Source organism: Malaclemys terrapin, chromosome 3, assembly GCF_027887155.1.
Source record: "Malaclemys terrapin pileata isolate rMalTer1 chromosome 3, rMalTer1.hap1, whole genome shotgun sequence".
Lineage (NCBI taxonomy): Eukaryota > Metazoa > Chordata > Testudines > Emydidae > Malaclemys > Malaclemys terrapin.
In genome coordinates this window covers 163,273,279-163,299,256 of record NC_071507.1, presented here as the reverse complement: position 1 = coordinate 163,299,256, position 25,978 = coordinate 163,273,279, and the positions used below count along the sequence as shown (strand labels likewise).

At 40.5% G+C, this 25,978-nt stretch overlaps 1 protein-coding gene across 1 annotated transcript in view; it reads right to left on the bottom strand.

The window, feature by feature from the left end:
* The window catches only part of KLHL31 (kelch like family member 31), a 265,997-nt gene that overhangs the window by 233,602 nt on the left and 6,417 nt on the right, over positions 1-25,978 (bottom strand). Inside the window, exon 3 of the mRNA XM_054024418.1 lies at positions 16,752-25,322. Coding sequence (XP_053880393.1) covers positions 24,590-25,322 — 733 coding nt within the window. The 3' untranslated portion in view covers positions 16,752-24,589. The remainder of the gene's footprint in view (positions 1-16,751; positions 25,323-25,978) is intronic.

Sequence of the window (25,978 nt, the reverse complement as noted above, 5' to 3'; positions counted from 1 at the left end):
GTGCACGATGCCAGTCACAGCACCAGTCATGGTGAGTATGGCCTGCAGGGAGTTGGAGAAATGAGGAGGGAATGGCACTGAATACTGGAACTGTTTTCTACAGGCAATGGTGATTTTAGCTGCTATCTCATTCCTCAGGGTAACAAAAGCAGAGAGAGCACAGCCACTACTGGCATCCTGAAGCCGCCTGGGCTCATATGGTGCTAGCCTGTGCACTGCAATGGTGCCTGCTGAAGTTATCACTAAGTGGCGTGGGAAAGTGTCCTATCGCAGAGGAAGAAATAAGGCAGCCCTCCCTAAAAACCTTCAGCAGAGGATTAGAGTACCTCCATGAAAGTTTCATTGATGTTGCTTAGGAGGATTCAAGGGATTCCCCTGTGTACATAAACAAACTGCTCCTCATGCGCCCCCCCATCCCACCCCCGCCAGCACTGCCTAACTCTAGAGGGGAATGAAAACAGGTAGCAACTCTACCTCTCTTGGTTCTCTCACACTCTTCTAGCATGAATAAATTAATGAAGAGTCAAAAGATGTGTCCTGCTACTTTGGGGGTGCCATCCCTGAAACTGAACATTTATCTGCATACTTACCCAAGGTTCCCTGGATTGGACTCACTCGTGCTCAACTGGTGGGACAGAGTGGACTGCAGTGGAGTCAAAAACAGGTCCTGGCTCACAGTGCAGCTGGATTCCCCAGTCACCTGTCTCCCATACTCCTCGTCATCCAGTACCTCCTCATTCTTACTGTTCATGGCAGATGCCTGTGACTTTGCCTCCTTTTAGATATCCCTGGTGCTGGAGGGTGGGGCCGGGAATATCTCCACAGCATGGCATGCAACTCTTTGTAACAGTGGCAGGTCTGCAGCTCAGCACCCGATTTATTGTTGGCCTCCCTGGCCTTCTGCAGCTCCTCGACTTTCATGCAGCACGTTGCTTGTCTCTGTCATACTCCTCCTACGTCCCCTGAGCAATCTGCTCATAGATGGTGACATTTATATGGGAGGTTCTGAGTTGTGCCTGCACAATCTCTTCTCCCCACAGGCCCAGGAGATCCAATATCTCCTGTCTACTACAGGCAGGAGAACGTCTGGAGCATGTAGTTGGCCTGGTCAGCTGACCAGTTGCACTCAACACTGAAAATGTGATGCATGGCTAGAAAGGGTTAAACATCCTGCAAAATAAATAACCCACAGAAGACACGTGGGGAGATAATGTTTGTGTATTTACATATGTACGAGTAGGGTGGACAGTTTAATCCACAGTCCCTGTCTGTGCTGTATTCTGATCATTCAGAGGTCAAAAGAACATCCTACCATGTAAATGAATAGTAAACATGGGATATCTCAGTATGCATCTCTCTTTGAAATGTACTGTGAATGATGGAGGAACAAGCAAATGGCCTTATGTTAATTTGTATAGCTAGGTTCCGGTGATGGACCTCCTTCAGTCATCCTAATTATCTTTTGTTCCCTGAGGAATTCCAACTTGTCAAAGGACACGAAACTGTATAAAAGATCCTTGGGTCCTGATTCTGTCATCTCAGATCTGCTTAGACTTCGTCAGGGGAAGTTTGAGTTGCAAGACTGAGGTCCCAGTTATGCTGGTATGCCCTGATTATGAGATCTGGACATTGGACTATGACCTATGAACTGAATTCTAAAGGAACTCTTTGCAACTCCAAAGCTCACCATCTCTGTTGTGAATCTGAACCTCAGTGAATTGAATTCATGTTTGTATGTATACTGATCTTTTAACCATACTCTCTCTCTTTTGTTTTTTAATAAATTTTAGTTTAGTTAATAAGAATTGGCTGTAGCGGGTATTTGGGTATGATCTGGAATATTCAATAACCTGGGAGGTCATGTGTCCGATCCTTTGGGATTGGTAGAACCTTTTCTTTTATATGATGAAATAAGGTTTTCAGAAATTTCCATCATATTTGCCGTGGGTACCTGGATGGAGGCCTGAGGCTGGATCGCTTTAAGGGAACTGTGTTGTTTGGACTTCTGAGTGACCAGTAAGTTAATAAAGAAGCTGTTTTATGCTGTTTTGGTGAATCTAAGTATTGGAATATCCACCAGCTTTATGGGGATTGATTGCCCCATTCTTTGCAGTTCACCCTAATTGAGTGACCACAGCTGGCTCCCGACTAGGACCCCTGGTCACAGAAGAGCTGCTAGGTATGCTCGCCAAACTGGGCAATCAGGAAAAGGAATTTCAAAAATTCACAGGGCTTTAAGGGGGAGGCTTCTACTTTCTGGGATCCTGGAGGAGGGGGATTCACAATGGTGCCTGGAGCGGTCAGTGTGGGGCATTGTGGGACAGCTACTGGAGGACAGTTAGGGTCGACATAAGTAGTGCAGAATCTACACATGCACTGCATCGACCTAAGTCTAACTGTGGCTCTACACTGCTCGGGGAGGTGGTGTTACTGTGTTGGCATAATGGTAAACTACAGCTGTGGGAGACCAATTTAAGTGTAGACACATGCACAACTAAGTCGACGTAAGATACCTTGCATCAACCTAACTTTGTAGTGTAGACCAGGCCTTTAGGAGTAGGCTGCAGCAGTTTACTCTAGCTTCAGCTTCTGCGTGGGTGTAGTTCCATGTACAGTCTGTTACAGATGTCTAGGGTCAAGCTGCCAAGGGCAGAGATAATTATAGCAAGGTCCACATTTTTAAAAAGTGCACACTCTCTTCCCACTACATGCAGATGGCCACAGCTGTTACGTTAGCATCCAGGTGCAGCCAAGGCTCCAATAAGACCCCCTGGTTATGGAAAATGCGAGTAGCATGAACATTTCTCACAGTAAGAGAGGCTCTACTCTCTAATTGAGTGCAGACAGCTTGGATTAACCAGCACATACACCACCACACAAGCTATGAAGGAGGAATAGGAATTGTGCACAGCCATGGCATAAGACCAAAAATTTGTTGTCACAATTGATCTAACTCCATCTTACCTTCCTCCCACTGAAGCCAGGGTGGACTTCTTTTAAATCCGAAACCTTTATGCCATAGTTTCTCAAGAAAAATATTTCTTTTTTCTCCTCTCTTACAGCCTCAAAAGCTTTGGAGAAGCTATCCTAATAATTTCTGGGATAATGGTCCCATTAAACAGCAAATAAACATATGGTGCTGAAGCCTTCTTTCTCTGAAAAAGGTAAGCCAAAATCATGACTCAACATGAGAAAGATAAGAAGCTAAAGGTTATCAGCAGATAGTAAATTACTCCTTTGTTTGAAGGTCTTCTCAGGTTTATCCAGTTCCTGCTCTCATTGAAGTCAAAGGTTAAGACTTCCACTGAATGCAGTTGGAGCAATTTGGGGCCCTTAAAGTTGCAACTTTCTTCTTCTTTAATGAATATGCTAATATTTATAAACTGGGCCAACTCTTTCACGTGTGGACATTCTTTTTAAATGTATTTTTCTCTGTGCTCCTCACCTCATTCAGTGGGAATTCTTTGTGCTAATGACAACATGAAGAGGAACCACCTGAGTTATGTTAGGTTTATTCATTACTTATGACGTTTTAAGCTTTTTTGGAAAGCTAACTTAACTTCCTTCTATTTAAAACAATGACAGAATAGCCTTTTAGTCACCACCTGTGTCTAACACAGTAATCTTATGATAAACAATTCAATGACTCGCTTAACCCTTTATAATCCTGTCCTTAAAGTATATCAATTGCTTGGCCTACACTAACTTTAAAATAGATCATGTTGCTACCATCACATGTTTGTTTCTATGTAGGTCATTTTCCCTGGTGATGGGCTCCACTGGAGCATTAATGAACAGAAAGACAAGAGCTCCAGCTGAGAAGGTGCTGTTGACAGGTACGTGGGAAGCCCCAGTTATGAACATGAATGTGCCAGATGCACCACAACATTCTCTTCTGCAGAGGGGAGGCTGGGCAAATGTGGGAGTAGAATTGATGGGGAGTTTGAGGGGCAGAATTAGTTGCTGGGCAGGGGGACAGGCAGATGTAGACATGAGAGCTCCTGTAGTGTGGGTCAAAATTATCTTAATTTGGGAACATTGGGTTAGGGGGGAGTGCGAAAATCAAAACAGACAAAAAACATGATATAATCTCTCTCTAAAAACACTTATGATTTTTGGCTCTGTGATGGGGTGTACCCCCTACACAAGCCAGAGTAGTTTAAATCAGGTCATTTGACCTTATAGTCACTTAGAGGAGAGCCAGGGATCAATAAACCCTAATGGAAGATGAAGTTCAGCAGGGAAGGAGCAGATTAGGCCTGTATAAAGGGAGGAAGCTGAAGCCAGAAGGGGAAGTAGTCTACAGTTACTCGTTGGGAGTTTGGGCAGTAAATCCAGCATGGAAGGCCAGATGACAGGGACAGAAAAAGAAAAAAGTCCAGGGAAATAGCAACCGGGGCTGGGACCAAACAGACTGTAGTTGTTGGCTATGGGATCCCTGGGCTGAAACCCAGAGTAGTGGGCAGGCAGTAGTGGGGTTCTCCTATCAGCTACTAGCAAAGTGGCGCAAGACCTGGTCTTGGACCAGAAGACTATCTGGAACGGTGTGAGGACAGCTGATCCAGTGGGCTTTGATGACCCGGAAGATGAGGACTATACAGCAATTTGGCCAGAGGGCTGAGTGACAGAGGGGGAGCACTGTGAGTATTGGAAAGCGAGGGTGTCTGTGGGTGAGCAATGAATGAAAGGAGGCAGCCCAATGGTGAGTAAACCCTGTTATAGGGACTACTTCCATGACTTTTGGGGGTCCAACTCATGAGTGGGGGAGGGGAGGACTCGTCATATATGCCCATACCGATTCAGTCCTGGATTAAGAAAAAACAACTGGTTTCTATGTGAAGTACTAGAAGCTGTTCCTTCATGCCATGTGTGCTTCTGTAATGTAGAAGCTGCTTACAGTTTATGATCAATCATACTTGACTGGCCATGTCTCACAATAGCAAACTTGTTATACATACAATGATGGGTCTAAATTAGCTGATACTGCTCATAAAGATCATGGATTGTTCTTTGAAAACATCTGTTCAATGTGCAGCATCAGTCATAAAAGCTAACGCCATTAGGAAAAGGATAGATAATCAGGCTGACAATAGCATAATACCACTATATAAATCTATGGTACACTCACATCTTGAACACTGCATGCAGTTCTGGTTGTCCCATCTCAAAAAAGATATATTAGAATTGGAAAAAGTACAGAGAAGGGCAACAAAATTATTATGGATATGGAACAGCTTCCATAGGAGAGCTTAGAAAGACTGGGACTGTTCAACTTAGAAAAGAGATGACGGAGGTCTATAAAATCATGAATGTTGTGGAGAAAGTGAGGAAGGAAATGTTATTTACCCCTTCACATAACACAAGAACCAGAGGTCACCCAAAGAAATTAATAGGCAGCAGGTTTAAAACAAACATAAGGAAGTACTTCACACAATGCACAGTCAACCTGTGGAATTTGCCAGGGGCTGTTGTGGGGGCCAAAAGTAACTGGGTTTAAAAAAAAAAAAAAAAAAAAAAGTACATCAATGGCTATTAGCCAAGATGGTCAGGGACACAAACCCATGCTCTGGTGATGACCCAGCGCCTCCCCCACACCCAGTAACCAGGCTTTGGGTGTCCGGTCCATAGATCTGACCGGACTCTGTCAGGTCCCCAGACTTTCCGGTCAAAAACTAGGCACTGCCCCCCCCCCCCCCCCAAAGTGCTTGTGAGTAAATTCGCTGGTATGCTTCACTACATTCATGAATGAAAATCCTAATCCAGCAGGGACTGGAGCTAATCCAGGATGCTGCAGGAGCTGCTGCTGCTCCATGGGGAAGAATCCAATTCTGAAGGCTGCTCCACTCCTGTGCCTCTAATTGGCCTGTAGAGAAGTTGCAGGGTGTACAAAAGGGGGAAACAGGACCAGAAAAGGAAGTGAGAGCCACCAGTCCCCCCACTTGAACTGCAGGAAGCTCTCACTACAGCTGGGGAGCCAGGAATGTCCTTGGAAGTTGTTTAACTGCCCAACTGACTTCCTCTATCCTTCACCCCCAGCTCCTGTGGCAGCCTCTGAAGCAGGAGCATCAAAGAAATTCAGCCTCAGGAAGAAAACCACTAACTCCCCAGGGGAGTAGTAGATAGTGGTAGCATGTCTTTTTGCCAACTACCTACATACATGGGAAGAAACGTCAGGGTGAGAGGGTGGGAAGGATTAAAAGAATGGTAGAGCCACCAGGAACTGGGGAAGTGAGGGGTTTGAAGAGAGGTTTAGAACCTTCAGGGACTTGGGAGTAGTGTGAGGAGAGGATGTCAGAGGTGAGGAAGAACATTTTGTTCTATGAAATATACAGACGTGGTGGCCAGTCTCTGAGTAATCTGATCATTGCTCTTCCCTGTGCTTTGGGTGTGGTAGAATCTGGAGTGCTTTGCAACTCCAGGGCCTTTAATGGACATTCAGTTAACAAAGTAATCATTGTTGTGCCCAGATCACATGAGCTGATGGGCACTTGCAGGCCATATGGTTGCACAGGACACTCCTGGGAGCAATTGGGCCTTCCACCATCTTAGAAGAAGCAGGAATGCACTCCTGTGGGGAGATCTAGCCTGCTAGTTTAGAGCAAGTGCCTAACTTGGCTCCCTTTCTCCATCTCCTTTCATTATCAATGATCTGTAAGAACATATAGAGTCATTACTAGTATAGATGGCAGATGATACAAAGATCAGTGAATTGTTAAGTATCGATGAGGACAGGTCAGTTATACAGAGTGATCCAGATCACTCTGTAAGATGGGTGCAACCAACCAACATCAAACAGCCAAATGTAAGGTCATACTTTTAGTAAGAAATACATGTCAGACTTGGGGATGGTATCCTGGAAAGGACCTTGGGTTCACAGTGATAATCAACTGAACATGAGCTTTTACTGTAATGCTGTGTCTCAGAGGGCCAATGTGATCCTTCCACATGAGGAGTATTGAGTAAAGTAGGAAGGTGATATCGCCTCTGTGTAAGGTACTGGTGACACTACTACTGAAATGCTGTGTCCTGCTTTAGTAACCACAGTTTTAAAAGGATGTGGAGACACTGGAGTGTTCAGAAAGAGCCACAACATGATGTCTGGAAAATCTGCTTTAGTGAGAAACTTAAGGTCAAGCTCTTTAAATTTATCAAAAGAGATATGTGGTAAAGATGGTTGAAGTCTTGACTTTTGATTATTTCAATGAAAATCATCACAAGAAGTCTTTATATCAAGATTTGACATCTCTCTAGTTCATCAGTAAGTTATTGGATTTGATGCAGGAATTTCACCCAGTAATTCTATGGCCTGTGTCAAACAGGAGGTTGGACTAGATAATCACAGTGGTCCCTGCTACCCTGTTTCCCCGAAAATAAGACATCCTCCGAAAATAAGGCCTACTTACAGTTTTGCCTCTCGTTGTAATATAAGGCATCCCCCCGATAATAAGACCTCCCCGATAATAAGGCATCCACCGATAATAAGGCATTTTTCATTTCTGAAAAATAAGACATCCCCTGAAAATAAGACCTAGCGCATCTTTGGGAGCAAAAATTAATATAAGACACTGTCTTATTTTCGGGGAAACAGGGTAGCCTTGAAACAGACAAACAGATACAGATAGCAACTGTTGAACAGCACAGATAGCAACTAGAGAAATGAATTCACAACAAATAGTTTATTAAAATAATTTAGCCTCTTTCTATGGAAATATCTGCAAGCACATTGGGAGTTCCTTACATTTTTTTTCATTATATAATGCTTTTTTTACTCTATGGATTGGTAGCTATTTGAAATTCAAGCTGTACTGCCATTGTTCAGATAAGAACCATAGTACTGGTTCTATTTCCTGACTGAATGGGTGTACAAGTGCTGCTGGCCTGACTTGTGTGGATTTAAAATTAGATGTCTGGGAATTCCTGTGCAAGTGACTTTGAAATGTGCTTTCCACCAATAAAGCTCAGTCACTTGAATGTTTTGCAGAGAGAGAACATGAGGCATGTCTGAAAAAGGTGCAAAGACCCTTGAAGAATTTAGCACATCAGAATTTAGCTTTAGAAATCAGTTGATGCTCTCTGGAGCCTTAAACCCTGAACTGTCACTGACGCAGCAGATTCTTCATACCATAAGTTATCCAGCTTTTTGTGCCTTGTTACAATGACTAAGTATTTGATAACGTGAGTCATGCAGCGTCTGTATTCATTAGCTTACTTAGAACACAACTGCTCCTACAAGTGTTGACATCTTAAAATTCCTCACTAATCAACTTGTTTTGTAATTTATTTTCTGAGGATAATTCCATTCAAACTCACCCTTTCATTCTCAGTAAAGTTTAACTTATTACCCAATTTCTAAAGTAGATTGTAGAAGGACAAAGGGATCAAATTACTTGCTCATGGCAGAAGAGGAAGTCAGTGACTCAGCAGAGATTAGAACTAGTAATGAATGCACCAATTTTTTCGAATGTCTGCTTAAGTTTTGATTTCTTTACATAAAAGCCAAAAAACCAAACAGTTCTTAGAGCTCAACACAGAATGTATTAGTAGGGCCAATAGACTTGAATCGTTACTCAAAGGTCACATTGTTCAGAAACTGACCCAAAGTCTTATGCTGAAAGACAGTAAGGCAGAATGCAGCTTTACATGGGCAAAAGCATGATTCATATTCATTCTGCTGAAAAAGTGAAGAGAAACATCTAAACGCAGAAGTTGGGCTACAAGCCCTCTAGCATTTGAACTGGGCAAAAAGTAATTGGCACAAGACAAGGAAGCACAACTCCCATATAATAATTCTTATATAATTTAGTGAATCAAAATGTAATCCAGTGGTACCTGAGCTGCTTTGTGCTGGTGTGTAATGCCCAGTGGCTGAGGTGAGCTAGGAGGTAGTCCAGGGCAGTAGTCAAGTGTGCACGGGTTGTTGGGTAGCCAGGAGGTCAACTGGTATCAGAGGCAGTCCCGGGCAATGGTTAGAGTTCTCAAAAGGGTCAGTAACTGGAAGATCGAATCCAAGGGACTGGGTCAATGGGTTAGGGAGGCAAGGTTGGGCAGGACAGTCTAGGCAGCAACCAGCAGGCAATGGTCTGTTGCTCAGACAGTTTCCTCTTCCCATTGGAGTCTTTATATAGTCCAGGTACCCCGTGAGAATTGCTGGACAGACAGCAATCAGGTGCCTGGGGTGTGGCTGCTGTGGATGTGGAAGCCTTTAACACTAAGGCTGTTGGTCAGGGACAATCATTCAGTGTGCCACCATGGCACAGAGGCTAAGGATGTCATCTCGGGGCCCAGGTTCAATAGCAGCTGTGCTTTGTTATGACAATCTGGTAACTGGGTGATATAGAAAGAATGGAATAATGGGGAAGTGAATTGTCTTCTCAACAATACAATGAGAGAAGAGAAGGAAGAGAGTCAGAATTATAGTAATCATATTCTTCTTTTCTAGCACATGTAGAGACTTTGTCATTGTATTAGTTGGATTGTTCTGGCAGGGTTATCTTAACAGTGCAAACAATGTTTCCATCTCTGATAAGAAAAACAAGAAAAGAGTTATAATAATTTTAGATCCTCAGTCCCATTTTGGCTGCTAATAGGGCCAGAGTGGTATAAAAGGGCTTGTAACCAAGCTTGGCCTGGCTCAGGCACTCTCCTGTAGCTGACCGCAGCAAGACAGGCAAATCCTGCATCAGTTTACAATACATTCCCCAGGACCAACTGAGTTGCCCATCTTCTCCACCACAGATCAAGGAGATAATCACTTCCCCTACCCCACCTGGGAAAGGAATGTTGTTCCTCTGGGTCCAAGTCAAGCCCTGCTTCCAGGTATAATTCGTTAGTATAGGTGCAACCTTCATCAGATCTCTCAAAGTCAGAGCATTCTCCAACCTTACCCTCCCCCCTCGTCAAAGTATGACAGGTTAAAATGAAGCAGTTCTTCATTCCCACTCCAGGCTCACCATCTCCAGGCCACTGACTGACACAGTCAACAACCCCTCCGTTCCTCAGTTCGTGGGCCCCTCTTCCAGGGCCCCATTCCCCAAGTGATCTACCTGAGAGTTAACAGTCCCTCTTCTTCAGTTCCTGGGCCCCTCTTATACGGCCTCCACACCTCTAGAGATTTCTGATGCTCCCTCCTGCTCCCCTTCTCAAATGCTACCTGGATCTTTATAGTGGCCAGGACCCTCTGTTAGGCCTGTTGGGAGGTAACTAACCAATCACATATGAACAAGACCCATTCCTTCTTAAAGGGACCAATCAGCCTGTGATAGGGCTGGAAAAGCTTTGGATCTGGCCAGGGAGGATTTCCTCAGAGCCAGCACAGGAGAAGGCAGCCATAAAGACCCCCTTGCAAGTCAGTGACAGGATGGCAGCATGTAGCACTGCAGCCCAGAGGCAGCCAGGTAGAGGCTGCCATAATGTACAGGTCCCAAAGGCCGTGTCAATGATGCCAGGAGTGCAGAACAGCCTGGGAAGGGATCAGGGTGGAAAGGTGGGCCTTTGGAGACACAGCACAGACTCTCACCTAGACCTTTATTCTGTACTAGCCTAGTTCTAGGGTTAATGATTTAAACTAGTACTGAATACTGATATATATGTCAAGCTGCTTTACCATGGGAAAGAAACAAGCCAGGTTGGATTCTACAGGCAAAAGATGTTAGATGACACGACCGCCTGTGAACTTCCAACAAACTGAGCACAGAGACAACTGTGTAACGTTGTAATGTAATGTAAAAAAGGTGATGATAGCTGTAATCAAGGGAATTAGGCATTCCTGATCTTATCAAACAAGAGCTAATAGGTATAAAAGCATCCAGGCCCCCTGACAAGGTAGTGGTTGTGATTACTCAAATTCAGTGTTCCAACTCGCATGAATAGTCTGGCCTTTTAAATTGTTTCCAAGACAAGATGATCAAATGGGAACTCTCTGGACACCCTTTTCTCACATGAGAATCATATTATCCAACCTTTGGACATGCCACAAGAAGTTGGATAAATATCTTCCCATCCTAATTTTGCTTTGTGAACTAATCTCCCCCTGTCCCCAGCACCTCCTTCTTTTCAGTACATGAGATATGCAAATCTTTTCTGCACTGGATGGTTTGATAAGGAACTGTACAAGGTGTAGCTAACGGCTAGAGGTGGTGTTATTTATTATTTACACAGTACCATGATAGTGCTCTACAGTGGGTATTACACATGGTTTATAATCTCCGCCTTAATTTATTTATTAGACATTTGTTGAGATCCTTTGGGAGCCATTAGGCTTACCTACACGTGAAAATTAATCTGGAATAAGGTAGGGTGTGATTTTAAAAGTATGAACTATCTCTGATTAACTTCATGTGTGGATGCTATCATTCTAGAATAAGTGTTTACACACATGAAGTTAACCAGGAATATCTATTTCAGATTAACTCCTTTTATAGATTCACCTTAAAGCGGTTGCTACCAATCTGGCTTTTAAATGTCTTACTCCTTCAGAAACAGTGATCTGTTAAGTTCAGACAACATGAGCAGTGTCCTTTTGCTAGAACCTGCTTGACCCTAACGAAAAAGCAGAAGAGAGGAAACTGAAATGTCAGCTACTGCTACATTGGCAAGTTCAGTGCATCAGCTACTGTTACAGTAACTGTGACCTAATGGAAAACTGATGATTCTTATTATAGCAAACTATAATTCACTGACTGAACTCTCATAGGCCCAGTATGCATGGACCAATGTAGATGTTTCAGGATAGCAGCTGGCCCAGATACTCTGTTAGCAGTACCACCCTCAGCAACATGCTTCAGTACATTTCTTTAGCCTTTCATATACAATACTGCATGGTTGTTTAGTCATTCTTGATGCCATGTTAAAGAAAGATGGTGACTTCTAAAGAAACCTCCACACTCTACATGAACAAAGTTTACTTTGTCCTGCCTTAGCACAGGGAGCTGGACTTGATGACTTCTCGAGCCCGACATTTCTATGTTTCCTCATGAAACTGGAAGAATACCTACAGCTGTGTAGTTTATTATGTGTCGTGATAATAGTAAGAGATTTGCTGAAGGGATGTTACTGCTACATTCAAAAAGCTGTAACATTCTAAACATTCTTAGCCCAACAGATCTTTGGAAAACCTGGACAGGTATGGCTGAAGAGGCAGATAGATAAATTAATAATACATTGTACTAGGTGCAAAGATACCATAGCATGATGATGGGTGCATTGACAAAACCCACTTACAGGTTAACTATAATTTTATTGGCTAGCACAGCCTCAGCCAGGCAGAATGCAGGCATGCTGTACACTTACTGACGTATGGCATTTACGTGATCTCCTGCATTCCGAGTTGATCTGGGTATTTGATGTACGTGTGAAGAAAGAAAAATTCCCTGAACTATTCAAAAGAAACATAAATGTCTGAAGAATGTTTTATCACTTTGCTTTGGGGTATCTCTCTTCATTGTGCTGTCATCAAAGTTCTGTTGACTAGGGTGACCAGATGTCCCAATTGTATAGGGACAGTCCTGATATTTGGGGCTTTGTCTTATATAAGCGTCTATTACTCCCCACCCCTGTACCAATTTTTCACCCTTGCTGTCTGGTTATCCTAGTTGATACAAACCCAGTTCTTTCAATTCACCTGCCGTACACTGCACTGTATGGGGAACTTGTACTCTGCTCTGTTTCAGCTGTACATGATCAAAAGATAGACTCTTGGTTCGCATGCAGTATCGTGAGACTTATTTCTTGACTCACATGTCCAATACAGTCAGATTATAGCTGCAATATGGCCCAAACCTGCCTTTGCCACTGCCCTTTCCTTAGAGTATGGTTACACTGCCCCCCCCCCCAAGTATTTGTAACTTTATATAGATAGCCCATTCATGTTAAAATAGCAGTGAAGACACAGCAACTTGGCTTTTAACTCAGGATAGCAGCTCAAATTTAAGCCTATAGAGCAGCCCAGGGTTGAACTTGAGCTGCTAGCCCAAGTTGAAAGCTGAGTTGCCTTGTCTTCACTGATATTTTTTAACCCATGTTAGTTAATCCAAGTTAGGAACACGTCACTTTTTCTTTTTCTTTTTTCCTTCCAGCAGACATACCCTTGAGAGAGCCTGCACCAAGCTAGGCTATCAATTCCACTCTGCCCTCTAGTGTTTAATATTGGTAATGATTTAGTAGAACAAAGGGGAGAAAAGATGACATACACATAGCACAAGTAATATTCTACTGGAAATAATGAGGGTCAAACTCTGCACTACTAGAAAACAAAAAGTATAATTTAACCACTGAACTAAGAACAATGCTGAAATTAATGTAAAACCACACTGGGACTGGGGAAAAGTTGTTTTTATTAGAGAAAGCGGTGTATGCTCCCCTCAATAGCAAAGGATTTATGCTTCCAACTGCCATTAACCTAAATTGAGAAAAATCTGCTGTTCAATTTGGTATCAAGTTAATAAAAGCAGAATTCTGTTTATAGCGGAGTAGAAGCACTGTAGTTATGGCTCACAAGGTATTTTCATTGTGCCCCTGCTCACAGGCATTTTGCTTCTTGAAAAAAGAATTGGTGACACTTTCATATGCAGCCAAAAGGTGGTAGTGGTTGGTTTGATTTTGATTTAGAAAGTTGGTAAAATTGTGTTATGCCATTTTTAAATTATCCAAACATGAGTCTGTCCACTTTAAGAAAGATGCATTTCCTTGCAGAAGTAGTTTTGACATGATGAAATATGGTTTAGAAATAACCAGGCTATGGGTATTTGAAAAATGCCACTTGCATATGGACAGTATGTGATTTTTATCCTAATTTGTTTAAGAAGGCCCACGGACCCATACAGCTGGAACGTCATGCCTCAGAAAGAGTGCCACCTCTCAGGATGGTTTTGTTTGACAGGTCCATCTCTTGCTTGCTCTTGACTTTCCCTGCACACCAGCTAACCATCTTCCCATTTTAATCTGCTCTCCCCCCTCCCATGTATGTTTGAAGGTGTGATCATGTTCAATTAAAATGTTGCATGTCCCATTGTGTAAGCTGCAGATTACACTGGATCTCGCAGAACATTTTAACCCATAGATCATTAGCACTCAGTGTTTTATCCTAGTAACCAGAGGAATAATTTGGGGCCAAAATCTGGAGGTAAAAGCATGAGTTATCCCAACATGCATTTACGGTTTCTCTCACTACTTTTCCCACAAGTCCTTTTGCCCTCCCCACAATATGGAGAAACATTTCAAAATCACATGGTCTATTCACATCACTTGTTACCGGATACAGTTTTAATGATGATTCAGTTTAAACAAGACAGTGCATGAACTGTACTCCACAGATCATCCTAAACAGGATACTAGGATCATCAAAAAGCACAAGGAAAATATTTTCATTGGAACAATCTTTACAAAAATGTACCAAATTAATTGACACTACCCAGTAGAAAATACATATACTGTATACAGTTAGATTCTACATATTTAGCACCTTGATTTATATGGAATCTACATTTAGAAAACAAGGAAATAGCATGTGTCACATGCTGCAAAACTCACCTGTTTCCTCAGGCATATATACCTGAGTTCATGCATAAGTGCCCGCACACATTTACATTACCCTGATGTGGCTATCATTGCAATAGGGCAAACTTTCTCCCCATTTTCTACCTTGTTATACTGCAATGAGATAGACTTATCCTCAGAACAGGACTCATTTTTATGGTAAGCGCCCTTTACGAAAAATATGCAATCAAATCACTGGATAATATTTTATTTATTTAAAAATAGCAAAATATAAAATTAACTTAATTGACCTCCTGTTTTTAATGTCTATTTTTTCCCTTTCTTCTCCCCACTCTTTCTTCCTTTATACTGTACTATTGTGCATATCTTCATTCATATTTTAAGCATCTTTTCTTTTTTTATGTCATATTTTAAATACTTTGTCTATTTCTCCCTCTCCATTCAAGTTCATCTAGCCTTTCTTTTCAAGGAATTTTCCTTTTTACATTCGGCTTCCCTTTCCCATCAAATCTACAAATTCTCTTTCACATTCCCCTCTGTTTCCCCTCCTCGTTTCACACTCCTCTATCTTCCGTTTCCCACCCCTCACCCCGAACGACAACTGCTATCAGATATGAGAGCCATCCCACCTGAACTGGTGTAACACAGTCCTAAGGTGGACACAAGGGCAAACCTGACACCAGTTCGGAGAGTGGTATGGGAAAAATCAATTGATGGTGGAACAATAAGTAAGCTAATCGGTATCCTACCACTGACTGATCTCTTTAGCACAGGCAAGGTCTGGAAAATGGGATGGGAGGGGACTCAACTGCTGTTCTTCACGCCTGGAAGGATCCCCTCAATGCTGATCCCTTTCTGTCCTTTAAAGGTCAGCAGCAGTGGAGCAGGTGCAGGAAATGCACTGAAACCCCACCCCTCCCTTGTGGGGAAGAGACAGAACAGAGACAGGAAGGCAAAATGGTGAGTAGAGCAATTAAAGATCAGCATTTTATGGCTGTGGGTGGAAACTTGGAAAAAAGTGAAATTATGCAGCTATTTGCACCAATACGATCACTCATATTCTATATGGATTCCCCTGTCTATATGTAGATTTTCCTCAGTGATAGAGATAAATAAATACTTCTTGTTTAATCTAAATACAATTCAATACCAATTATGCAAAGAAATGAAAAACAATCTATTCTATTTAACTGTTTCAAATTATGTTGGGTGAAATTCAGGCCCCTTTGTAGTCAATGGGACCATCATTTTACAAATGGTATATAAAGTGTCAGTAATGTCAGACTTATTGATTAAATGCTGCCCAGAAGTTATGGCTGCATCTTTTTTGGAGTCTATTGCTTGCATGAAAGGTGCAAGACTGAGAGGCCCAAAGATTCAAGTCCAAAATCAATCCAGTAAGGCCTGGGCAGTGACCGTGTAATTGCCTTCTCACACTGCTTTACTAATATCAGGGTTGAGGCCTGCCTTTGAGTGGTAAGGTAGTTCAGCATCTCTGTCTTGGCCTCCTTGGTGATGCTGCCAGTGTATAGCATGGTGCTTTTTTTGTGACAGTCCTTGCTCCATTAGGAACTGAACATACTCCTTTCACGTATACTGGGCCACCAAGTAGCCATCCGCTGGTTACAATGCCTGTCTCTACCAGCCTGGGCCAATCTCAGAAAACATTTTCAATGGATTTCTCCCAAAATGAAAATCTTAGTGATCATATATAGTGTTTGATGAATCTTCAATTAATGTTTGAAAATTTTAATGTTTATAATAGATTCTGTATATGATTTATACAATTTTTGTATTAATTATAACTTGTTTCCTAGCTTTCACATTTGGCAGATCTTTTGGGGAAACAGTTTCGGCTCTACCAACGTGTCTTCACTCACTTGTAGAAAAGATGCAAGTAATTGAGTCTTCTTGGCTCCCCTCTCCCTCCCTCCCCCCTTAAATTCAAAGGAAATTAAATACAGACTCAACATATAAACCAGAACATGCATATCAACAGAAGATAATATGGAGAAACATTTCAAAATCACATGGTCTATTCACAAAAAGAAGAACAGGAGTACTTGTGGCACCTTAGAGACTAACAAATTTATTAGAGCATATGCTTTCGTGGACTACAGCCCACTTCTTCGGATGCATATAGAATGGAACATATATTGAGGAGATATATATACACACATACAGAGAGCATAAACAGGTGGGAGTTGTCTTACTAACTCTGAGAGGCCAATTAATTAAGAGAAAAAAAAAAAAAAAACTTTTGAAGTGATAATCAAGCTAGCCGAGTACAGACAGTGTACTTGATGGCACTCGCAGTTCGCATGTGGGAAGGTTTCAGTTACTCTGAAAAATGGTCTATTCACATCACTTGTTACCGGATACAGTTGATGATGATTCAGTTTAAACAAGACAGTGCATGAACTGTACTCCACAGATCATCCTAAACAGGATACTAGGATCATCAAAAAGCACAAGGAAAATATTTTCATTGGAACAATCTTTACAAAAATGTACCAAATTAATTGACACTACCCAGTAGAAAATACCTATACTGTATACAGTTAGATTCTACATATTTAGTGACAGTGGATGGGATACTTTTGAAAGCCAGTTCTATGTACGCTATAATCCTTTTGTATATACTTTTACAAACACAGTCCTGGTCAACCCTAAGAATGTCATTTATGGCAAACTTTATTTATGTATTTTGCATCACCACTCTAACTGACTTTAGTAGGAGTTCTGCCTGGGTAAAGACCGCAGAGTTTGTCCCTCTGTTACTTTGAAAGAAAAATTTTTTGTTGTTTTTCCAGTTTTACTCTCCTTGCATAAATATACAGATATCTATTTTCTACAATCTGCCTGGCACACACGTGTGTGTGTGTGTGTGTGTGTGTGTTTTATTCAATGTGTGCAGATGTGCATACATAATACACAAATATTCACTTGGTATATACACACCTATCACACACCTTAACAGGGTTTTTAACTTTCCATCTAATAATTTTTGTGTTTAAAAAAGTCTAAAAGTAGTATTGGCCAGTGCATAGAGAAAAAGGATTGACTTTTTGCCTATCTTTCTAGGGAAACAAATATTTATACTCATAATTACAAAAATATCTGTATTAAAAATATCACTAAACCTCAATTTTCCTCCTCTAACTCTTAAAGCCTCTTACAAATAAGCTCATAATATTCTCCTTCTCTTTTAATAAATTAGATTTACATTAATTCCTAATATCAGTCCTGTTTCTATAGCATAAAAGATCCTTTAACAGCTCACTTAATACCTTTGTCAGTTTTTGATAGTGAAAGATGGACCTGTTGCATCGTCATCCAGTAGGTGGATGGTAACTTATCAATGACAGTGTAGTAGAAATTACACTGACCAGACTAGAGTATGCAGCAGTCAGATCATGATCCCAGTGATTGCAAAACTTCTGTTGACTTTGGTGGAAAAAGAATTTAGTCTTGGATCTGCAGCCATTTTAAATGTTCATTTTCGCAGTTTGACTTTCTTACAGATTGAGAACGAGTAAGTTTTAACTTTATCATCCAGATCTCACAGACAGACTAGTCTTTACAGCATAACACTTTACTCAGCCTTAAGGTTATGCACATGCTCAAGTACTTTGTTGAATTAGGGTTTCAGTGCTTTTATCAACATTTGCCATTGCTTAAAAATCCAACTATGGCATCTCAATCCAGTAAGGGATAAATTGCCACTGGCAGTAAAATAGAAAACTTTGAAGTACAGAGGAACCAAATCCTCCAGAAGTATATTAGTTTTAAAGCACCAAGCACACTTTTTTGGCACTGCGTATAATAATCAATGGCAAAGTTTCCACTGACTCCAGGATTTGCCCTGCAGTTCTTCTGCAATTTAGATTTTTTATTTCTAATGCATTGCTAATATTTCTCATGTGAAATGTATAATCCAGATAGCTTTGCCATCCTCTGTCAGGCATGCTGGATATTATAAATTACTGAGTGCAATTTACAAAACAAAACTGGAAAGAAATTCTGTTAGAAAAAAATGAAAAAGGTAGGACATGATTGGCCCCTATTGTCTTACAATACAATTTAATCCAATGTTGAATTTACAGTTAAAATTGAATGAATGTTCCAATTATCTGGTATGAAATATAGAACTAACAAGGGGTTTAAAAAACAAAACATTTGTACCACAATCATAAATTAACCATATAGGAACATTTGAGTTGCATATGAAACTGACTTCACAATAAGAATAAATTATGCTTTCTTTGTGTTAGCTGTTTAAATTAATTTATAAGAAAACAATGAAAAAATGATAAACATGCTACTATAGACTTCCTACTAGCATCCACCATCTTACAAATTTTTATATTTTTTTAGTAATAAAATTATCACATTAAATTTGCACAATCTTTTCCTACTGAAATGTGTGTTCCCTTGTAATTATTGCATTCCACCCCGAAGGTATTTGTATTTAATTAATCTGTTTGTTTAAGCAGTAGGTATAACAATTATGAAATGGGAAACTGTTAAGCACAAATAAGTAAAACTTCTTAAGTATTTACCACAACAATTAGATAGCCAAGGCAATGCGTCGTTTAATTTGCATTGTATTATGTGTCCCCATTCTGATCAACTGAAAGATACTGCCATTTATTCCCCACAACTCAACATCTTTTGGTCACTGGCGAACGAATCACAGTTTTAATGTAACTCTAATGCTCAGTGACAATATCTTTATACTAGTCTTTTACATTGTAACCTTATCATATGATCTGAAGCTTTCATCTAAGTTATCTGATATTGCATACATTTATTTTTATTCCCCTGAGATCTTCCAAGGACAGTACTGTGGACAATGCCACACTTTCAAGTGAACACCACTGGTTTATCTGCAGTCTTTTACCTTAATCCCTCTCCCCCTTCTCCCAAAACTCATTTCTGAACTTTTCCTCTTTCAGGATATGAACTCTTCTCTGTGACCAGCATCAATGTGTTTCTTTGAATTAGTCATTGGGCCTTGAGCCTACAAACAGTTACACATGTAAATAACTTTATATGCATAATCCTGTTGAATTCAAGAGATTATTCATGTGCATAGAGTTCTCACTGGGTTGCAGAATTTGGTCCTGGGCTCAATATTCCTGACTAAGGCAAAACTGCCTCCTGAAGTCAGTGAGGGTTTTGCCAGAGCTAGGCTTGCAAAATCAGGCTATTAATTAATCTTGTCTTCAAGATGATTTAAAGGATGTTCCTATTCAGCAGTTTTAATTCTTAACTTCCTTTTTCCCATGCCAAATGCCATTTTAAAATCTCCATTTAGGGCACTTTTTGATACCTTATTGTAGATCCCAAAATAGCCCACTTCTCTCTGTGATTGGCTGGAAGTTGGACTCAGACCTGACCAAACTCAGGATGACATCAGACCACAGGACTCAGGTCTGATCACAGTCAGGACCACACTCCATACACTGGCAGCCTTCAGGTGTGATGATTGCAACTCATATCTAGGAATAAAGCCGCCCACCTTGATAGAACTCAGATTTCTGCAAAATCAGCAACCCATCTGTTTAGGAATACAGGTTGCTGTGACTCACCACCCAGAGCTTCTCTCTCTGCACTGGTTCCCCAATAAATAAGATGTCCAGTTCAAGGTCTCAACCCGATATGCAAAACCCTCTAACTATCTGAGAACTGGTCCTACTGCCTGAGAGCTTGTTCTTCCTTCTGAGACCAGAACTGCTGTTGGCATCTGTGATCTAACATAACAATGAAACTCTTAGCTAATTGCGGGAGGTGTGTTAATTGCAGGAAACAGAAGTTTCATGGGAACTGGATGTAGGTTATAGAACTCACTTCAGGAAGAGATAATACGACAATTGGCAAAACTTAAAAGCAAAACTTACCTTTCTAACTTAGTTTTCCCACAGTATATTCTTCTCACACACAGGCCCATAGCACACCCTCTCAGCCACCCAAAGAGAAATGAACAGGCAAACCTATAAAACTATTTACAGAATGTGAAGAAAAATTATTTCTATTTTTAAATTCTTGGGAGGCACACAGATACTAGTCATGTGAACTCTGTAAGTACATAGGCAGACTAAAGTAACCAGATGAATTTGAAACTTCTATTACTTTTTTTTTTTACTTCTATAGTATTAAAGCAAATTCAAATTCTGATGTTGTGTTAAATTAACAATCTGTATTTTATTCAAATGGAAGATCGTCTGTATTATTCTTAATAATTTTATCCTATATTCTGTTTCCTAAACTACATTCTTTAAAATCCCTTTTAGGAATATACAATGTTTCCAGTTTCAACCTAGCTGTTACTATTAAATATTTTGGGATCAAAAATACCATACAGGACAATGATAGAAAATTGTTCCACATGTAATGTACAAACCATTTTTCACAGTTCTAATGAATATTATATAAAAATGTCACAATTTAAGCAATAATAGATACTTGGTGTAATCAAGATTAAATTAAGTTCAGCATTACACGTTCACATGCTAAGAGTCAAATCCAGGTTCAGTGTGCTGTTGTACTCTAAGCAGGTGTAGATATTCACTCTGCAAAAGCAGCAGTACAGTGTACCCCTATGCTGGTAACAACTGCCCCTGCACACCCACCCATGTACTGGTTATTCTGGCCTGAAGCACATATAATTTGAGCAAGGGTGGCGTAAATGTAAGGACCATAGCTGGGTTGGGGACATGTGTACAATGTCCTTTGACCCAGGCCTCAGAACACTTCTTGTGGATTTGTGGGGGCTATACGAGTGGGGCGGAAGCAGACTAAGAACTGAGATAGTGTTCTATCTTCTGGGCATGGATTATTTTGTCAGGCATTTATGTACAATATTCTGACAGAATTTGCCTTATCGGGCCAAATCCTGTTTACCTTATTCAAAATTGTGTGAGCAAGATTAACAGGATTTGGCCCAAATGGTTAACCCTTCAAGTAGCATAAGAGTAATTCCAGTACACTTAGCCCATAGTTCCTAAATAACTTCATTTGCAAAATGAAAGCAGATCATTGTTTGTTTATGGGGGGGGATATCTGCTCATGAGAGAACTTTGCAAAAACGGACTACATTTTATTGTACATCTAGTTTTGGAATTGATATTCTAAAAGAATATCCTGTATTTTTTACTTCATACATCTGATTAAGTGGGTTCTAGCCCACAAAAGTTTATGCCCAAATAAATGTGTTAGTCTCTAAGGTGCCACACGGACTCCTCGGGTTTTTGTTTTTGTTTTTTTTCACGTGGCACAGTTTTCTCCCAAACACAATTTGACACCAAAATGATTATTTATTTGTATTTTTAGTTATTTACCACCTAGGTACTGCTACGATGATGAGTGTTTTAGAAATACCTAGCAGACCTCTAACATGAGTGCATAGATGTCTGTGTTATATGCATTGGCATGGATGCTGAACACCCACTTTTAACAAAAGGATAACTGTAGTCTTTACAGAGAATTATTGTAGCAGACAAAAAGATTTTACAAAGGGCCACTTAAATGGTTTCACGTGGAATGTGTGTCCAGGATCTTATATGAGAAGAGTAAAATAATCAAATAATGTTACTGCTGATTGAAGGGGGCAAGAACAGCATTTTTATATTAAAATGAAATTATACTCACTCAATTTTACATTGTTGGATTAAATCACTATAGATCTGAGTTATTTATTTAAATTATACAATATAAAGTGTAAATGTAATTGTATTTAAATTAAATTAGCCAAACTAAATTATATACAATACTGACACAGTGAAAACGCTACTGTAATAAGACTTCCGACTGTAAGTCAGTACAATGCAGTATATCCTAATAATGCGCAATACTCAAAAATAGAATGTGGAGATTAGGAATTACTTAAGATGTAGTCATGATCCTTAACTATATTAGACCAAATGGAAAACCGGACTGTGCAAAACTCAGTTTAATCCCAGTTGACTGGGTGAGTCACTTTTTTATGTAACTCAGATTTCTGACACAATATCATGTTAATTGCCAATGCTTAATATATAACTTTACTTGCCAAAGAATGCTCAGGTTATGAGAGTGCTGCAAATGCTTGGCCAAAGAATTCCTGCATTTGCAGATAGTTTGAAAGGATTCCCTTTGTGATTGGGGTAAAGCACTTGGGTGACCAGTAAACATTGCTTTCTGGTTGACTTTGCCTTCTAATGGACACTGCCCCCTTGAGGTGTTCATTGTATTCAGAGAAAATTGTATGTGAAGGTTGTATGAATTTGTACAAGAGTGTGTTCTTCCAGTTTGAGTGAGTTCTTACCTAATCATTGTAGTTCATTTAATTGCTTATTTCCTCCCAGCTGAAGGGTGTATAAATCTTTATTAATAACAGATCTTTAGATGTCAATTCTAGGCACATCGCAGAGGAAATTGGGTGTGCATGTCCCATTGGCAATGAAAATTAGCAGCAGTTGCATGCTTAATTGCCCATGCACAGTGCTGCAACCAAGATAGCAATTCTTAGAGAGTAAGGATGAAATCCAGGCCCCACTGAAGGCTATGGCAATACTTCCATTGACTTCCACAGGGCCAAGATTTCACCCTAAGTCTTTGGCAAAATGCAATAAAAAGTCACATTATAAAAAGAGCTGTGTTCAAGGCAGCACAAGAAGCTGTATCAGGAATGATCTAGTTATTAATTAGTCCTGCCTTGAGTGCAGGGGACTGGACTAGATGACCTGTTGAGGTCCTTTCCAATCCTACACTTCTATGATACACCAAGGTAAGGCCAGGAAAAACTTAGTTTTGGGGATACTGTGTCTGTGACTGGTAATAGAGGCATCAAAACATCCCATCATTAATAGTCTGGAAAACCTATTCCATTTCAATCCAGAGTTTTACCTTACAACTCACTATTCCCCACCTAACTATGCTTTGGGCCAAATCCTGCGACCTTTACTCAGTCCTTATTCCTTAATCCAATGGGAATTTGTTAGACTGAGCAGAAAAGATTACTTTTGTATCCACTCTGCTTTTGACACCAGCAGCTACGTCTGGCTCCAAGCAGGAGTAGTTCTTCCTGGGATTCTCAATATGGTGGTTACTCCGGACACCTCTAGGGTGGGTTTCTTTTACAGCACAGAAGACAGTCTTGGGGTATATTAACTTATAGTGTGTTCCTCTTCCTCTGCAGGTGGGAACCTGTAGAAGCAGGACTATTGATGGGCCTGCCCCTTCCATCTCTGCTGACCTTGTACACTGCTAAGTCCCCATGGAGTGATTTCCAGTGAGTATGTAACAGAGGTGGAATCTCCCCTTCTGGAGATGTAGGCTCCCTTATGTGTGTGGAGGGGGGTGGAGGAGCCTGGTGCCCTGAGCAAGGTCCTCAGGACTGGCCCATAATGGACAGATAAGCTTCTGTATTTGTGCAGTTTGGCTCTTGAAATCCCTGTCACAGACCTACCTATAAAAATTAAATGTCTACATCGTAAATCACAATGCAGTAAGGGAAATAGAGTTTTGAAGACTTGTTTGTGGACATCACTACATAGAGGGGAAAATATATATTTCATACTTGATATGTGCAATAAATTGTTAAATATCTTTCGCCATATATAAAATCTATAAAGAGAACAAAAGTGACCAAGTTTATGATGCCATGGTATATTACTAATATATGAAGATTTATTAATAATAATCCTTGGCTGTTCCCTAGTGCCTCTTATGCCAAGGTCTCAAAGCACTTTAAAAACATTAGTTGATTATTATCCCCATTTTACAGATGAGGAAAAAGAGGAAGAGAGAAGTTAGGTGATTTGCCAAAAGTAACACAGCAAGTCAGTGGCAAAGTTAGGGATAGGACTGAGTCCCTGTTCTAACTGTGGTACAACATTATATTCCCACTAAGTAAATTTACTGTATCTTAAAGATGTTGTTTCACACCATGTATTTTAAAGATCATGAAAATTGGCCAGTTTTGTAAAATTAAAATTTTTACAATGGCAATTTCCCACCCCACATAAGCAGAGAAGGCTACTTAAAGGGTTAACTACACAGCTGTGTAAATAAAAGTTTTTTATTTATTCTTGATGAAACCTAATTATAATGTTTAAATACTGACTGGCACAGAAGATACTGAGCTAGCCCTGGATTCCCTGGTTTTGTTATTGGGCATGGCAATGGTACAACAAGATACTCCTACTGTGGCTTCAGGCAACTCATCTTCCTCAGTCCATTCATTAAGATCCGGATTATAGCACTGAATGCACTTCTTATATTTCTTTTCTATTTCATTCCAGCCACCCACCAAGTAAATTTTCCCATTAAGAGTGGAAGCACCTGCAGTGCTCACTCCAGTTGGCAGGGGAGCAGCATAGCTCCACTGGCCAGCATAAGGATTGTAGCACTCAACAGGGAGGACATCAATCCTTTCACCCCGACCCCCCAGTTGGGACCCACCCATGATATAGACCCTCTCCCCAAGGGAAACAGCACAGTGCCATCCTCTTGGAGTGCTAAGGGTGGACTTATCCTGCCAGCTATCATTGCTGGGGTCATACATACACACAGAGCGGGAGTAAGCATTATTTATGTAACCTCCTGTGACCAGGATTCTACCATCTATGACTGCACTGGCATGACAGCACCTTGCTACCTCCAGTGGTGCCTTCATTTGCCACTGGTTAACTGCAGGCACATAGCATTCAACTGAGGATAGACACCCTTCAGAGTTGCGACCACCCACTGCAAAAAGGAGGCCATTGAATACATTCAGGCTAAAATGGGTGCGCTTCTGATTCATGTTGGCCAGGTGAATCCATGTGTTGAAACGAGGATCATATCTGCAAACATTAAGAACAGAGAATAACTGATGCAATCAAAATACTCAAATATTTCTATGGGAAGGCCTACAACGTCGCATCTGCCACTCTATAGTTAAAACTGTGGGGGCTTCTAAATCACTGTTTAATTTTTATTGTCTGGCTATTACAATTCACTTGAACTGAAAGGTAGAGTTCTTGCTAAATTTTGGTAAAAATAGGTTTCATTCTATAACAGGTGAGAAATGTATCTTTGTAATTCAAAAATAGTTTTGTCAATAAAATCTGGCATGTATTTAGCACATAATTTGATCTAATTACCTTCAGTAATTTGATTTAAAAAAACACAACTGCTTAAGAACCTTGGAAAGTGACTATTGTGCCTGTACACTATCTAATTTCAAATACAATTTTCTATTTTTTTGTCTTGTAATATGCATCTCAAGATTTTGCATGACCAGTCTTTAAAAGTGACATAGTGGCTCCTTTATAATAAATACAATGATGAATTTATTAAATTTGTTCTCATATAATATATTCTGTACTGTACCTGGTCATATGTTCTTTTAAAGCCCAGTATTGCTGCTATTGAAGTTAATAGGAATCTTGCCAAACACCCCAATGTGTGCAGTATTGGGCCTTTTGGTAGTAATAATTAAGAATTTATATCAGAGGGG